Source organism: Simochromis diagramma, unplaced genomic scaffold (assembly GCF_900408965.1).
Source record: "Simochromis diagramma unplaced genomic scaffold, fSimDia1.1 OVJJ01000304.1, whole genome shotgun sequence".
Lineage (NCBI taxonomy): Eukaryota > Metazoa > Chordata > Actinopteri > Cichliformes > Cichlidae > Simochromis > Simochromis diagramma.
The window spans coordinates 2,891,715-2,909,811 of NW_024387030.1; the positions used below are offsets into that span (position 1 = coordinate 2,891,715).

Here is an 18,097-nt window from a genome sequence, read left to right on the forward strand (position 1 = left end):
TCACATTAAGTGATGGGGATACAACACATGTGGCTAATAATTGGAGACAGACGGGAAAGCCATTTCAGGAGATCATAGCACACCATCCAGCTGGGTGATTTGGGGGAACAAACAGAAAAGCCTATTTTAATGGAAATTTAGGGCAGTTTTGTTAACAAAAGCAGTTTTGTAACTACTTTTGTTAGTTTTCTCCCGGATAAAGGGACATGTTGTGTGATCATGAGCTGAAAACAGCATGAGTGAGTGTGTGTGTTTGTGTGTCAGTGCAGCGCAACTAATAGGAGTCAGGAGACCCTGTTTGGCTCCCAGCACTGAACACTTATCAGGAGCTACTGGATATTACATCGTGTTCTGTACCTGAGGGCTGCAGGATACAAGTCAGGCTTGCAAAAACAAGCATACACACACACACAAACCCGACTACAAGCAAGGAATGCAGTACTCTTATTCAAGGATTTACACATGCCATTTCTGTTTCACTTGTACTCAGCACCAAAAACAAATCCCTCTCTCCATGTTTTGCAGATAACCACACCGATAAACGCCCAGCACCTCCAGCTGTGGCCAACTGGGTGGCTGAGATCAGAAGCAGAGATATCAGTGTAAAGCCTGATGAACTCTTCACTAGACCATAATTACGTCCAATTCTCCTAGATCACTACTCATGAAAGTTTGCACGTTCCTGTTACAGGAGAAGTGTCTAACCACCTAACATTAATACTAAGGTTGCATTAATCTAAATTTTTGTGCTATAATGTTTTGAATTCCATTATTTATATATCTCATTATTTCACCGCAAGTGTTCAAGTCCATAAAAAGTTTGGCGCTGTCTGTTTTATGATCTCGTTCAGCTCTCTGTTTACACAGCAGGAGCATTTATGATGAAATCTGTGATAACAAACTGAGTTTATCTTTAAATGAATAGCCCTAAATTTACCAACAAACAATGATGTTATTTCACAGGGTCACGTTAAGGCCATCAGTTCCAACACTGCTGCTGAGAAAATGTGTTTTCTCATGTCAAAATAGCACCGAGTGCCACACCACCCATGACGCCTACAGCCTAGGAGTGACTCACTTTTGGAGCTAGCCTTGAGTGGCCATTAGATGAACTACAGGCCAAGAGGTTGATACCAGGCTGAGCTTCTGCCATCAGGGCCCTATTTCAGGAAGCCGGTTTAGAAAACTCAGAGTGAAAAACGATACTCAGGGTTGAGTAACCCCAAACTGTCCAACTCGGAATATTCGGTTTCAGAAAGGCTGATAACAATTAGTTCAATCAACACGGAGTTGCTTTAACCCCAAGTTAAGCGCGCGCACGAGGATACATAAAGCCCTGATTAGTGGAGCACAGATTAAGCGAGTCACCATGGAGACGGAGGGAAAGAAGGCGCGGTCAATGTATCTTACAGCGCTTGAGGCCGAAATTCTGATGGCAGCATATGCCGATAACATGCAAATTTTGCGGAAAAAAAGTAACACAGCCTCAGCTGCAAAACAAAGGGAGCATGCATGGCAAAACATAGCCGACAGAGTCAATGCGTGAGTGTTAATTTAAACATTGATCTAGGGATTTCCACCCATTTAACACGTTATTTTATTATAGTTTATTTTATTTTATATTTTATACATTTTATTTCGTGATGTGATGTGAGCGCAGGTGCAACCCAACAGGCCCCAAACGTTCCTGGCAGCAAGTAAAAATGAAATATAAAAATATAGTCCAAACAGGTAAGGTGTAATTGTATTATGAGCCATAGTGCTTGGTCTGTTTGTCCTATGTAAATCAATTGCAGTTAGAGGCTACATTAATTTTCTTTCTGTAAGCACTTATTGAAATTATCTGAGCACATTACAAGTACATATTTGCTTACTCTGTATGCTCAAATGTGACCCGTTATAGCCAACAGAAAAAAAACAGGTGGGGGTCCTCCACCACCACCACTCACAGAGGCTGAGCAGTTGGCCCTCAGCCAAAACAGTGGGCGCCCTGTGGCTGAAGGCATCTCTGTGGGGACATCCTCTGAGTCAATAACCCCGCAAGACACAAGTGCCTACATAAGAGGTAAATTCAAAATAATACATGATGTGCATACATCCTTTCTTCACAGTCACCTTTGCAGTGCTACTCATTCATTTGATAAACTCTTTACCATAATGAATTATTTTGTAGTGAAGTTATTTTCCTACTGATTTTGCCTTCCCTCAGTCTTGGTTGTCTTTGAGAGCATAATGACAATGAAGTGTAAGGTGATTGGTATATGTTTGTTAATTGCCATTTGGTCCCTTGTAAGTTATAAGTGACCTGTATAAACCTCATATTCTATCAGTTGATGGTGATGGTGTACTGCATCTGGTGCAGCCTCCTGTTGAGCCAGACCAACATGCAGTTGTGAGTACTCTTAATACTCCACAGATTATATGAGTTTACAGTAGAACAGCAATGTTGTTAATTTCTTTACTGCAGGAAAATAATGAAGAAACATTGACAGCTGTTACAGAGGAGGAAGCAACAGAGACACTTCATGAGGTTCACATCTTACAATGGAAAATATAACAATTGAATAAAATGTGGTACTATAATAAAACCATGGACTTTCTATGTCTCTAACAGAGTGATGATGGAAATGAAGAGGAAGAGGGTCCAGCCACTTCTCCAACAAACCTTTCCTCAGTAAGATGTTCAGCACTGATTTACAACCAACCTAAGTAGGCATGTACTATAAATGCCAATGCTATTTTCTGTGTTTCAATAGCTCCCTGTAAAGCAGCTGTACAAGACATATTTGATCAAGAAAATAAAAAAATGCGACTTGGATATGGAACACTTCAAACAGCAGATCCAAAAGACCAAGATTGAGATTTTACTGCTGGAACATCAGTTAAGGGTGGGTGAAGTGGTCAGAGATGGACGAATTATTTCAGTGTTTGAACAACATAATAATATACTTATTAATACTTTGTGTACAGGAAATACAGGCGACCAATAAAGCCAGTTGAACAAAAAATTTGTTTATTCTTCTTTCAACATGTTGAGGTGATGGGTCAAAGGAAATGATTGTGACATATGGTGTCTCTGACTGCTCTTCCATCTTGTATGTCCGTGGGAGGGTCAGGATGTTCATGGTTTGGATCACTGCTGATGTTTGGTTCAGAAGGACAGTGTTCTCCTCTAATTGTGGCAAATGTTGTGAAGAATCACACATGCCACAATAATGTCACATGCCCTTTCTGGGGTGACCCCGAGTCTTTGAAGGCACTGGAACCGGGCCTTAAGCATTCCGATAGTCATTTCAACTCTGGCTCTTGTCCTGCAATGAGCCAGATTATATTGCTGCTGTGGGCCCGGTTCAGGGTCAGGGTAAGGGGTAAGCAAATAGGGTAAACATGGATACCCCCTATCACCAAGCAAGTAGCCAGTGAACTCTCCTAAGACAGAAGGATACACTTCAGTTCAAATGTCCCTGTAGCAATTGGTCTTTATATATTTTAAAGTATTTTCAACTCACCATGTCCAAATTTTGTGCTCAGTGTACATTCACAAAAAATTCGTGAGTCATGAACAGAGCCTGGCCACTTGGCTTCCACATTTGTGATAATGTTGGCAGCATCACATATGATCTTCACAGTGCAGAGAACACAAATTAGCATCCATTACTATAATGAAATAATTTGTTAGTTTGAAATGCTACAGGGAACTATGTACCTGTACATTAATGCTGTGGAAAGACTTCCTGTTCACATAGTCTCCTTCATTTACTGAAGGAGCAATGATTGGAATGTGAGTGCCATCTCTACAGCCAATCATGCCTGGGAACCGTGAGAATAAATGTAAAATTTAAGTAGTAGTTCAAATATCACCACATCATGAATTGAGTTTTGTTCATCCTGATACCTGCAATTTTGTGGAATCCCTCTTTGATCAATCTTGTGGGTCTGTGACCGGGGAACACCACAAACGAGTACAGGAGACGTTTCAGTGCAACTGTAACATTCCTGACTGCCCGACAGACGGTAGCCTTGGAAACGTGCTCAGCGTCACCAATATTATACAGAAAGCTCCCGTTTGCAAAGAACCGAAGTGCAATACAAATAATATGTACAGAACTGAGAGAATGTCCGCGATGTGTCACATGAGCAATATTAGGCCTGAGGATGTTATTCAAATGAATTATAGATTGTGCTGAAAAACGGTAACGTTCACACAGGAAATCATCAGGAAATGATAAAATGTCCAAACGCGCTCTAATCACTCTCTCCCGGCGGAGAGCTCTGCGGAGAATTTGGGCTTCAACATCTACTGGCTCTTCAAGGAAGGGGCACGCCATGTCTGACACTTCCTACAGTCAGGTTTCCGACAAAGAGGCGGAGAAGGTCAGGGTTAGTTGCAGTAAACCTGCTAGGGGGCAGGTTAGCTTCACGGAGTGTGTTGTCATGGTGACTCACTCAGGCTTCATCTGAACTCGCTTTGTGAAACCGAAGACCCAGAGTTTTCGTTCACTCAGGGTATACTTACTCAGAGTTTGCACTAAACCGGCTTCCTGAAATAGGGCCCTGGAGAGGTCAAATTTATCCACAACACTATGTTTTTCCTCATTCTGATATTTGGCAATAACAGTAATTATCTGAAGCTCCTGACTTGCATCTCCATGATTACAGGCATTGCCCCGCTGCCGCATGATTGCCCAATTAGATAACTGCATGAGAAAGCTGTAGTACAGGAGATCCCAGTAAAGTGATCCATGGCTATCTGTTGTTGTTATTAGACCCGTAGTCGTATTTGTTGTCCCACAAAGAAGCTTTCAGTTCTTCAGCTGAAGTAAAAGACTGCGCCAAAATGGAACTGTTAATTACAGTTTGCTGCAAATGTGTTAACCGGTTTGTTTTGCAGGTGAACAAAGTTAGTCTGTTGTGCCCTCGGTGGCTGCCTCCAAGTGTTATCTAACCACAACAACTGGATCCGACAGTTGGCCGGAGGAAACAAGGGGAGTAGTGTTTGTCTCAGAGGGGAGACTGAGGGGAAATTCTGCTCTCTGTTTAAATCACTGTCATGCTGTAATTCTCTGCAGCAGAGGGCAACGCTGTATGTTGTACTTGTGTTTGAATAACATGCAATTTTTCTTTCCTATATAGTGGTTCATGTTTGTGCGATTGCGTGCATGTGAGGGCAACACACACACACACACACACACACACGTCATTATTCTGATATTGCACACCAGTTGTTTTTTCCCCCTCATTCTCCATTATGCCGCCTCCATCCATGAATAAAGGGTTTGTTTGGATTTTCCTCCGGCTTTCCGCTGTTCAGTGTTACCCTGGTTTTGCTCTCTGTTTCCTGGCCTGGGTACACAGCTGATTTCTTTTTCTTTCTTTCTTTTTTTTTTTACCTTAGCTTCACAAAGGAAATTATTTCTGACTAGCAGAGATGGGGGAGGAATGACAAACTAATATATCCTACATCTGAACCCGCACAGTGCAAACCATTTGAGTTCCAATATGCCCAGGCTGCTGCCAAAACTTTGTTTCCACTGCCTTCTACAACTGTACAGTGAATCCTTATAAATGTCTGTGGCTATTCTGTGAGATATTCAATAACTGATACGGAGGATTACAAAACTTTTATGTGGGTTCACATTCTGCCAGAAATTCAAATCTTTCCTTACTACGCAGGGTATTTAAAGTGCAAAGCATACTAAGGTTATATCAGAGATCTTATATGATATCATAGCACAGCAACTGCTGTAGATCTACCTAATAAGAATACAGGCAGGTCTCAGATCTACATGTACTATCTCTACCACCCATATCTTTACAGTTTTACTCAGATGGCATTTTAAATATATGTCACTGGGTGTTTCCTTTCCTTTCCTAGTTCTTCAAGGTTCTTGAAGAACAGTCAAAGCTTATTGAATGTCCGCTGCCTTTTGTTCTGTTCTCTGTCAAGATGATCCCACAGTGTTCCAATACCTTTGAGATCTGAGCTCTGGGGAGCCCGGTTGAGCAACGATAGTGTTAATCCTTTGTTTTTTCTATTCAGATATGCTTTTTACTGCATTGGCAGTGTGTTTGGAATCGTCGTCATGCTGAAAAATGAAGCTTAAAATCTGATTGTCATAATTCCATCAGTTTTGAAAAAATTTCAAATGCCACTGACTTAAATGCAGCCCCAAACCACGACACAGACTCCACCATGTTTTACAGATGGCTGTACACACTCACTGTGGTACCTCTCTCCTTACATCCTCCGTACTCCGACAAACCAAAAATTTCACATTTGTATTTAGCACTCCGTCAAACCTGCTGCTTTCATTTTGTTCTTGTGTAGTTTGGCTTCCTTTCCTTAAAGAATGGCTTCTTGATGGCCCTCAACTCTGAATTTATACACATGTACCAGGAATCATATGTACATCTCCTTTTCTGTATCACTTTTTCAAATGTTCTTATCTAATACTTTCCCAGCTTAGTGAACACACTTATGAGCATGATTTTATTCTTCTGATGATAATTATGTGGAAGTTTCAGTAAAATTTGACCAATACTGTAGGAGAAGTATTGATTCTTGTGAAAAAAAAATGGAAATGTCCCCGTAAAAAGAGAGATGTAACCTTGACCAAGAGCACAGTTTGGATGAAGACCCATTAGGGGATCAGTGTGTGCAAGTTTTATTGTGAACTGTGACAGAACGGACAGATGACAGATGCTTTGCCATGGCATCAGCTCATCGGTCCTTCAACTGGATGAAATAAGAAGGGGGAATTACACTGATGATGTGGGCAAACCAGGTTATTCCCCGATTATCACCCTTCAGGACCGAAGCGACAGACGCCACAGATCTAGTTCATGACTGGCCCTTACTAATGTGAACACAAAAATAAACCTAATGATAACACATACAAATGTATTGTATATGCCTCTTCCATCTATAGATAGATGAATAAATAAAGACTTTAATATCGTTTTATAAGGGTTTAACAATAATAACAAAAATAAAAAGATTACAACTTCTTCTGCTATTAATTTAACTGGCATTTCATTTCATTTCATTTCATTGTAAACTGTCGCGGTGCTCCAGTTTCCATCCTCGCCTTGACATCCCTCTGAACACACCACAGTTCCACTACTCTTCTTTTTCCTAGTAACTCTATACAAGCAGAGACTTTTACACACGCAGGTGCGCACAGACGCACACACGTACACACACAAAGCAGTGTGTTTACCCCTTTTAAAAAAGGTTGTCAGAGCATATCACATCAGCAAAGTCAAGCTTGCATGCCCAGGAAAGTGGAAGGAGTGGTCTAGTTCTGCTTCCAACACCAAACGCTCAGCCAACAAAACAAATCAGCAAAGAAAAAAAAAAAAAAAAAAAAAAAAAAAAAAAAAAAACACAGGAGAGGGTTTACAACTATTTATTCAATTTGCAATTGAGGGATGGAGATGGGGCTGAATTCTCCTAAAGCACAATGTAATTTCCTGGTGGATGTTTGACCACAAAGTGAGACCAGAGTTGTTGTGGAGAGACACGCTGAAGGGTATGAAGAAAACGAGCGTTGTTTTGGCGAGGGGAAAGGGGTGAAAGAGAGGGCTAACCATTTTTTTCTTGTGCTCTACGGTATGAGGACAATTCATAGGCAGCATGAGGAAATTGCTTGCTTGCGTATAGAGAATTAGGGCCTTAAAAAGGTTGTGGCATGTAACCACAACCTGCAGAAAATATTGTGCAATCTATAGCTGGCATAATATGTCCATATGTTTACGTCAATGCAGAAATGAGAAGCTGGAAAAGAGGTGGCCTGTGTGGCTGAGCTGATTGAAAATTGTTAAAAGGCTGCCTTCAATAACATTCACTGCTGACAGTTTAGCCCTAAACTGTGGGTTCAGGCAGCCAGTCAATATAGGGCCAGCCAAAGATCAGAGCCCATGTACGAAAAAGGACGGCAGAGGCCAACTCACCTTCTTCTTGCTGCAGTAGATCTGCCATTTCTTCTCATCAGGGAGAGCAAACATGGCCTCCCGGTTCTTGTCTGTCAAATCCAGCTCATCCTGCAAAAAACAACAACCAAAAAAGAAGGAAAAAAGTTTGTTTTTGTTTTGAATTTGATGCTACTGATATATTTCAGTAACAGGGACAGTGGCATGCTTCCCACTACATGTCATCACATCTTCTTATAATAATACCCTATGAGTGGTAACTGAGGAGACTATTTGCTGAAGTTCTTTAACCAAATTTCCCCCCATTCAATTTGACATAGTATTTCAGCTGCTTCTTTTTATCACAGTTTTTTTTAGCCAGACTTTTTACAAGCAAGTATGGATTGCAAGTAGTTTAGAACTCGAACTCCTTTAATGAAGAGCCATGCATGTTGGAATACAAGCAGAAGGTTTTGTATTGTCTTGCTGAAATTCAGAATGTCTCAAATACACAATGTCATCCCTTAAAAACACATCACCTGAATGGGCAGCCATGTAGCATTAATGGTGCCTTCGCACATTTACAAGTTACTCGTTCAATGTGCATAAACACCCACCCCACCCCATACAATCATAATGTACACTTTGAATTGTAAGCTAATAACAAGGCTCTGCTTCTCTTCAGCATCTTTGACTGTCAAATAGAATTTAAGATTCTGGTTGGTCAGACTAGAGGACAGTTTTCCACTTGGCCTCCACCTCAAATGAGCTCAGGCCCGAAACGAGCCTCAAATAAGCTTCCATGCTAGAGGTTGACATTGCATTTGCGGATGTAGTGATAAAATGTGATGGTTTGCAATACAGACATTTCCAGCCTTTATTGCCTTGTTGTTTTGTTCTAGTATCACATTTAAAAATACTTTCCAAAATATGGCAGCAATTTTTTTTTCCAGTGTCAACATTTGATGTTCTTGAAGAAATAAAACAAGAACTTTCAAATGATTTGCAAACTATTGCGTTCCTTTTTTTTTAACATTCACCACAGCACACATCCCAACATTTCAAAACAGGCTCGTGTTTTTATTGCAGCTCATCAAGAATAAATGTGCAGAAAAACAGTGATTAAGAATAAACAAACATAACAGCCCAGTAGCATTTAAAGACTGACATAATATAATCAACCCGTCCCTCAGGACACATTCCTAGAAGCCCTGTTGTTTCCTTATCCCTATAACAATACAGACATTTAAGCAATGAGTCGAGTTTACACAGCCACATTTAAATCTCCTTCCCACAGACAAGTGTTTTAATATTCATCCTGCTGCTCTACTCAATTCTTCAGCTCAGTACAAGGAGCCTCCTGCACCTTTTGAAATGCATATGAGCCCAGGAAATGAGTCTCTGTGTGCCAGGGGAGGAAAAGTTTAAAGGAAGGGGAGTCAGATGAAGGAAGGACGCAGAAAGAGAAATGCATTCGGGTTAGAGACTCGGAGGCTATGTGGCTCTGGAAATGGGCTGGCACAGAAGAGACAACTAGAAGCTACATCACCAGGGCTTTGTGCTCCGGCTCAGGCTAATCTCACAATAATAGTTTTGCTATGATGACGTAAACGAGAAGAGGGCAAGCCTCCTGGGGCCCCCTGGAATGGAGATGACCACCAGTGGCAGAGGTGGGGCCTCTTTAAAGCCGACCGGCAGATTCGCAGGGTTTGCTTTCATCGCTTTTCAGCAGGACGGGCTGAGGTGGCCCGCATTCCAAGAATCGGACACTATGAAGGGTGACATCATCTCTCGTCCTTTCAATGGGCTAACCAGCAGTAGCATTATTGTGGGTTTGAGAGGGGGAAAAAAAAAAAAAGAAAAAAAAAAAGGGGAAAATCCGATGGGTGTGAATTTCAAGAGGGTCTATTACAAGTAGAAACCACAATGAAGCCTTAGAATCTTTAGTTCAAGTGGCTTTCATCTCAGCAGCATGATTCACACCCAGAGCTCATCATCGTGGGTCTACAGGGCCGGCTGTATCAAGGGGGAAGCTCACCCCAAAATCTGATTTACATATTTGTCCTCTGGTCTGTAGCACACTCTACCCGTATGTATTTTTATTTTATTTTATTTATTTATTTGGTGATTAATTGCACCTACCTTGTGAACAATGTCACAGAGTGACAAGTGTGGAGACCTGACAGTCACATTCACACTTACAAGCAATTTTGAATCACCAAAATGCACGTCCTTGTGCCGTGCAGGTACAGGGAGACTACAAACTCTAAACAGAAAGAGTCCCAGCTAAAATCAAAAAACATAACTCACATTTAAATAAATAAACACAATAAAAGTGTTAATTTGCTATTACATACATTAAAAAGAAAAAATATTTTTTCATTTGTAAAATGGGACATAAATTGATATTTCTGTCACCATTTGGGTCTTTATTCGTTAAGCAGACACAAAAACAAGTGTGGAAAGGAAGAAACCATGGGCTACAAGAAAGCAGCTCATTCTGGCCTGCTGCCTGCTCGCCGGGTCAAAGCCCTGCTGTCCAAGCTGTTGGTCTTTGGAGGAGCTAATGCAGAGAGCCGGTGGGGAAATCACGAGAATGAGACCCGTGGATTTGAACCAGATGGCAGTAGAGCCTGTCTCAGTTCATAGCTGATCTCTGTGCTATTTTGTGTTCTCCGTATAGACTCCTCAGGCCTCTCAGTTTAAGGTCTTATATGGAAAGAAATTATGTGAGAAGAGCATAGATTACAATAGTATTCCATTTAAATATAATTCATTGATTACATAAGACTTTATGAACAGGATAATGTTGACTTCTCAGGCTCTGCCGGTGCTGTTCTGCGTCAGAATCGAGGAAAAGGGAAAAAGAGATGAAGTTGAAAATGAGGACATCGACTGGGTGTAGGAATGTTCATGTCATGCCAGCTGTAAGGAGGACTTTTCACTTTCCAGTTATGCAATTTCCCATCGTGTTCCCCCCCTCCATCACCTTTAAAATGTGCTCCAATACCACATCCACATCACATGGCATCTCCTGACCAGTACAACACCCAAAGAGCATGCGGTCCCTTTCTCATTTTTCCAAAACAAAACCAAACTACTTTCCACTTCATGAAGTACCCCAGTCTTCTCACTCCAGCAAGCTCCAGTTGGAAATTCAATAAAAGCAAAGCTAATATTGTTACACCTGCTGTCTGAGAGGGGAAAATACATACCTAAGGCCTCCCAAGCCCTTCTTTCATATTTCACCCCGAGCTCCCCATCTAATAATATGACAAATTTATTTATTTTTTAAGAAGTGCTACAGTTGCAATCTCCGAGTGTCATGCAGGCATGCAGACAGATAGCTCTGTCACTCAATTTCCTGTTTCTAAAGACTGTTGGGCTTCTCAAATGTCCTGAGATAAAATGAAAAGGAGTGGAAGTTCCCAGACAGTTATTCAAAGCAAAACTATTTCCATATTCAGCATACAAATGAAGAAAACTGGATTTTTTAGAGCTGCACAATGAGAACAAATGTAGAAACAAGGCATAAAAAGGACAGAGTAAGGTGCAATGAACGAACAGTTCCTTCATCACAGATGTCAGGTGACATGACATCTGGATCACAGCTGCTGTGACCCATAAGTTAGCGAAGTCTAACTAACAGTTTTTGCTATCATCATCATGGTGCTTTGAATCCAGATACCACGACAGCAGGGCAGAACTGACTGTTATCGAGGGACACTGAATGCTCACCCTGTGTAGCCTCCTTTAAAGGTGACCATGGGACAAAATGCAAGAGTGCAGGTTTTCAGGCACTTCCACACTTTTCAGGACTGGAAAGAGCGCCTGAACCATGCCTATGTGTTGCAGTGATCTACTCTGTAAATATAAAAGTAGCCTGGTCTTTTTAGGCAAGGTGTGCATTAGCTTTTAGCTAACTAATCATAGCTAATGAAGGCAATGACCTTTGCTTTAATAATCATTTCATTTCCCCAGTGGCAGCATTATTTAAACATCCAGATATGAATTAGAATATAGCAGTATTTTATTTTATGACATCAGTATGAGAGGAGAGAGTCTCCAGAAAATATGTAAAATGTAATGTGTAAAATGGATGTAAAGTAGATTTCAGTGTTTTATGGGGATTGCAAACACCCAAACTTCCTGTCTACTCAGTTTCCATGCCAGTTATGTAATGGAACAAATGAACTTAATTAAAAGGTATTATTTAAATCGTCCTAACCTTAAACTGACAACAACACAACTATTCCTTTAAAAAAAAAAAAAAAAAAAAAAAAAAAAAAAAAAAAACAGATTAAGAGTGATGCACAAACTTAAGCGAGCCTAAAGCAAATAGATGCAGAAGGTTTTCCAATACTGCCAGCAATCGTAATGATGAAGATATCGTTAAACATTTTGAACATATTGAGACTTCTACAGCAACATAAAATTAATTTGTATGAAATAACACACGTCAGATGATTCAAACACGTCTGCAGGGACTTTGAATTATTTATCTCCACCATATGGGAAGAATGTAAAATAGGACAGAGGGATGAGTCATGCGATTGAAGTCTAAGCTGTGTATGAAACTATAAAAGCCGTACCGCTGCAGGAGAACGTTAAGTGAAGAGAAATTAAGTGTGGGAGTGGAGGCAGAGGGTGCAGACCAGAGAATGGGAGCGAAAAAGGTAAGGAAAGACATTTTTTAACTAACAACTGACCTTTTAAAAATATTCCTTGTGTAGTCATAGTGTCAGTGCTTTAACTAATAGGCCGACATGGTTTTGGGGTTAGGGCTACATCAAAGCCTGTTGGTTTGGCACGTTCTTAATGCTTGAGTATACATGTCGACATGGTGCCGTGTGGACAAAGAACAGAGGAGGAAATGCCTACTTTGAAGTGGACCCAGTCCGCTCATTTCCAGCTCCATATTTTTATTCTTGAACTCTAGAGTACCGTGGCATTATTCAGAGGTCAAAATTATCCCTATTTATCTAATTCTGGCTCTTGGTGAAGCCCCTCAGTGGATCCAAGACATTGTAGCTCCTCCCACTTTAAGCCAACCATCTTCTGCTTTACCTCGCAAACAGAATGCTTGGAGAGCAGGTGGGTGGAGCCCCATGATACAGAATAAAGGGGGGGTTAGAACTCCTGCAAGTTTTGGATGTGTCCTTGATCCAACACAGCTGGTTTAAATGGCTAAATTACCTCCTCAACATGTCTTAAAGTTCTCCAGAGGCTTAGTAAGGGTGATATCTAAAACCTGCAGGACACCTGCCCTTGAGGCTTGGATTTCCCCACCCCTGCAATCTGAAGTCTGAGCTTTTGGCTCATTACTTGTACTATACATACGCTCACCTCATTATTAGAAACTTTGGTCTATTTAACATGAATAGCAAATAAGAGATAAAAAAAAAAAAAAACATTAAAGCAGACCTCTTCTGCTTTAAAAAAAAAAAAAAGACCAGTGTACATGTGGAGTATAGGCGTGACACTGAAACCGGAGGGAAGCAAAATGTGCAGGAAGAATGAGAGGTCAGTGAGTTACAATGTGTGAATGACTGGCACTGGAGTGGGAGTGGGTGTGTCTTTGTGACTGAAAATGTGTGGGGTTCCACCTAAATGGGAAATGTGGAATCCAATAATGACATCCTCTCCAATGCATGTGCGTCTATGAGGTGGCATTTCCAGAGTGGATATGAATGTCTTTACCTCATGTGAAGTCTTACAGTGCTGGCTCAGAGGATTAGTCTGGTGTAACACACACACGCACACACACACATGCGTACAGTGCGTATATATCCTCCAGCAATCTCTGGGCGAGACAGGAAGGCAGAAGAAAGACGTGCAAGATGGCAGGAAGTCATATGAGGCCTCAAGGGGACCCACAGGAAGCTATAGCTGCCATTATTGACCAAACAAGATTCAGTGAGTTTGCCTGTGTGTGTATGTCAGCCTCATATACCAGACGCAGCCTCTTGATTACTCCTAAAGACCAGTACTGTTATTAACAACAACAAAGAAAAGATCAAAGATTGACTTTTTTAGTCTTAAGACGTGGTGAGAAATTAATTTGGTCACATCATTCATCTCTACAAACCATCACATATTGGGCTCGCTCCACTTAGCAGCATTGAGATGAGTCAGAGTATCCTTGCTTTGATGAGTCAGTCAGTAGCTGTTAGTAGCCTACAGCTTCTCCCCTCGTACAAACAGGGCTTGACCACTTTTATAATGAGACTGGCACAGGACAGTGAGCACTGGCTTCACAACAGAGAGCATCAGAAATGGGTAGATCGCTCCACAGAGAAATGCATAGGAAGAAGGAAGGGAGGAAGGAGAGGAAAGAGGGTGCATCCAGGGCATGCACTGGGAAGGAAACACACTCCCAGTGGCCCAGAGGGACAAGAACATTTCCATTCCCTCCTGTTACGCAATCCATTTCTGATCTGTGTCCGGGCTCAAAAGCCACACTGGAGAGAGCATTTATGTTTTATCGAGTCTGCTATTCCTGGAAACACAAATTTGCCATTGCAAAATTTACTTGTTTCTAAAATCAGCAATTGAGAGTCACATGGAGAGGATGATAATAGAGGCTGGTTCATCCAGATGTATTGACTGACAGCGGACAGCTGGACGACTGATCAGTGCGGTTTGGATTAAAACTGTCCCAAATCTCAGGACAGAGAAAGAAGGAACGAGGCTCCCACACACAGAGAGACAAACACAAAGCAAAAGAGGGCAGAGAGACGCACACTAATCTGACCCTGCCAGAACTGCACTCGCCAGATGTCCGACTAGTAGACCTGATCCAGTTGCACCAATTTGTATAAATATCCTCTCTCATCTCAACTCAAAACACATGGATAACAGCACACCGAGTGGCATGCAAGTTTTTTGCAACTTGTATGCAAAAATAAATAGTACTATGTCGATGATGAAGTGGCATTTTCTCTATTTTCTCAATTTTTTTTCTTTGGCGTGGTTCAGTAGAGCTCTGTAGCTGCATATGTGTCCACACATTGTCACCATATGCCGACCTTTCCACGGCAAATGTTTGTTGTTATTAGCTGACACTTGTAAATCCAAGTCTAGCTGTCCCCAAACAACCTCACACTTGGTTTCTCTTTGTAGAAACCAAACTTTCATTTTGATTTAGTGAACTGCCACCACTGAGAAATGTGCCCAACATGATTAGGGAGAGCTCATTTTCAATTACCCAAATACGAGAGTAATTTCAAGTTTGTTGATAAAAAGTTGTTAGCGGAGAATTGCCCTGATAAACAAAAATAAAGCTGCCAATGTTTTTGGTGCGCAGCCAGACAATCCACATGGCCTACATATCAACTATGCGTGAGAGTCCTGAAGCACTGGTGAAAAAAAGCAATTTAAAATGCACCCAGATCCAAAAAACAGAACCCAGAACTGCAGCGCATTTGCTATCAGGAAACTGTGCAGCCAGCTGCAAATGTGTACTTTAACTGATGTGATCCATTAGTCCCTTCAGATGTGGTCTTTACTTATTGTGTCAGAATCCATGGGGATTGCTTCCAGGTTCATTTGCATGAGTTTGCTGAGTTTTTCATCATGAACAGGAGGCTCCATGAGAGACTTGGAAACGTTTTTTTTCCTACAGGCTTTCTCCGGGTTGAGATGTTCCACATTTCAAAAAGGAGAGTCCGTGTTTACTCAAGGTAACCAAGGATGGATCCCACATGTGCTTATTCTGCAAAAATTAGCTTAGTGAGCTATAAACCGGAGACAATATGTCTTCTCTGTTTTTCTACATTACCAAGCACCTGCGTTTATCATGAAACAGCAGGAATGTTGGCAGAGGCTTCTAATAAAGTACATAAAAAATATTTAAAAAAAAGACTGTAAGAAACGTCCCAGTCAGATTTGCCAGGGTTTATGAACCCTTGTCTCACTTGATTATTTGTTGTTTGGCAGGCAGTCCCACAAACACAACATCAAAGTCTTAACACAAAACAAGTGACATAATCATCCAATACATGCCATACTCACCAGTTCAACTGCTGGTTAATGTAAATATCTAACCAGCCAAACACATGTGAGCAACACAGTGAATTCAGTCATATAGACATGGTCAAGATCACTTGCTAAAGTTTCAACTGAGCATCAGAATGGTGAAAAAAAGTAATGTAAGTGACTTTGAACATGGCTTTGGGAGAGTTGATGAACCCTTGCCTGCATCACAGCATCACTTCTTACTGTACTTGGGTATACTGAGGTGATAAAGGGATGGATGTGGTCAACAACAATGCTCATCTCATGAGATCTTCTGATGGCCGTTTCTAGCAGAATAACGCACCATGTCACAAAGGTCATATCATATCAGCTGGTTTACTGACAATGACAAAGACTTTGAGCACCTATAGGATGTGGTGAAAGAGGAAATTTTCATCATGGATGTGCAGCCGACAATCCTGCAGCAACTATGTGATGTTATCATTTCACTATGGACCAAAATCTCTGAGGAATGTTTCCAAGCACATTGTTGGATTTACAAAAACTAAACTCTACTTCCATGAGTTGTTATTCTCATATGTTTATAAAAAAATAAAATAAAATAAAACTGTAGAGGAGCTTCTTGTATATTTTTTGTAAACACAGTTAAATATTGTACATGAGAAAAAATATTAATAACAACTTGAAAAATTTACTGTATTTTATTATCACAAGTCTCTGCACTCAAAGGAAAAATACAGTCTCATATTACAAAAATAAGTACAGTTGCCCTTTAGTAATATTTTCTCATTATATTTCCTTAGAGATGTCAGCATGTACAGTATTAAACTGTGCATAATTTGCTATATTTTTATATCATTCTGCTGCTGAAAGTAGGCATGGATACTGTAGGTTTGAAATGCCACAAATTCATATTGTTTCTTTCAACAGTGGCCAAAATACTGTACATGTCATAAGAGGTAATAGGGTTCATCACCACAGTTATACGTCTGTTATATCTATTCTAGTCCACTGTCATCCAAAACTGGACAGCAGTCCAAAAGTCAGCTGAAGTTTTTCCTTCCCACACCACACACACACACACACACACACACACACACACACACACACACACACACACACACAGAGTAAGCCGAGTGTGCACCGCGTGTCTCTCGACACAGCAGAAGACTCCATTATGAATGTGAGGACACATGGAGGTGGTTTACTCCTCCGTTTGGCCCAGATCTGTCGCTCCCACTCCAGAGGCTCCATTGAGTCTCATTCTCCTTCTCAGGAAAGGCTTTCATTTAACAATAATCCCCATTGCCCGTTGCCACAGAAACATACTATGTTATGTTTTTCTTCATTTTTCTTTATTTCCTACCATGCAACATAGGTCCACCTCTCTCCACATCAGTTCTCTGCCTGAGTAACAATCAGTGTGTCCGGGCTGGCTGACTCCAAGAGGTCTGGTACTACAGACTTTTGGATGCCCAGTTAAATCTGTGTCAGCATGTCGGTTCCTGGATCAGTAAAACAGATGTGCAGAACCAATAGCTCACCCAGATGAACATTATTAGGTAGAATCAGTCGTACATTGGTCAGACTAGACATGAATCCAGCTATTACAGGCTGAGGGATCATTATTTTGGAGCATCATTTTTCTTTATTGAATTTTAAGACATTCTAAATATTAAAGCTACTGTGTGCACAACTACAACACAAGTTTCTTTACTGCTAATATGTGAAGAGTAACTTTAAAAAAAAAAATAAAAATGTGTTCCCTGACTGTCTACCTAAGAATTTCCTGCGGACACTTTTATAGGCTAGATGTTCCTGGAAAATCCTAGGATGTAAAGTTTCTGTTCATCATCCAGCACCTTTTCTCAATTAGAGATCTGCACAGTAGTCGACTTGCATTCAAATATTGCTGCTCTTTATAGGTGGTATCAGAAATGCTAGTCGGTTAAATACATTTTTATTTTATTAACATATAACAGCCTTTTGTTCAAAGATGCTATAACTTCACTTGCCTCAAATTGGGGTTGTAGCCCCAAGTAATGCGCCAATGTTGCCAATTTAAAAGTGTCTAACATAAAAAATGTAATTTGCATTGTTGCACAAAGCATTTTTAAGTGTTGCATCTAGTTATGGAAACCTACAGTGAGGCACAAACCCAAGTTCTCAGCAAACAGGCCATCAAAAGTAGCCCTCTAACAACTATCTG

General features: G+C 40.9%; 1 protein-coding gene across 9 annotated transcripts in view; it reads right to left on the reverse strand.

Moving 5' to 3' along the window:
• daam2 (dishevelled associated activator of morphogenesis 2) overlaps window positions 1–18,097 on the reverse strand; it is a 111,806-nt gene that overhangs the window by 51,433 nt on the left and 42,276 nt on the right. For all 9 annotated transcript variants that reach the window (XM_040042494.1, XM_040042500.1, XM_040042498.1 and 6 more), the window contains exon 3: window positions 7,954–8,043. In XM_040042494.1, coding sequence (XP_039898428.1) covers window positions 7,954–8,043 — 90 coding nt within the window. The remainder of the gene's footprint in view (window positions 1–7,953; window positions 8,044–18,097) is intronic.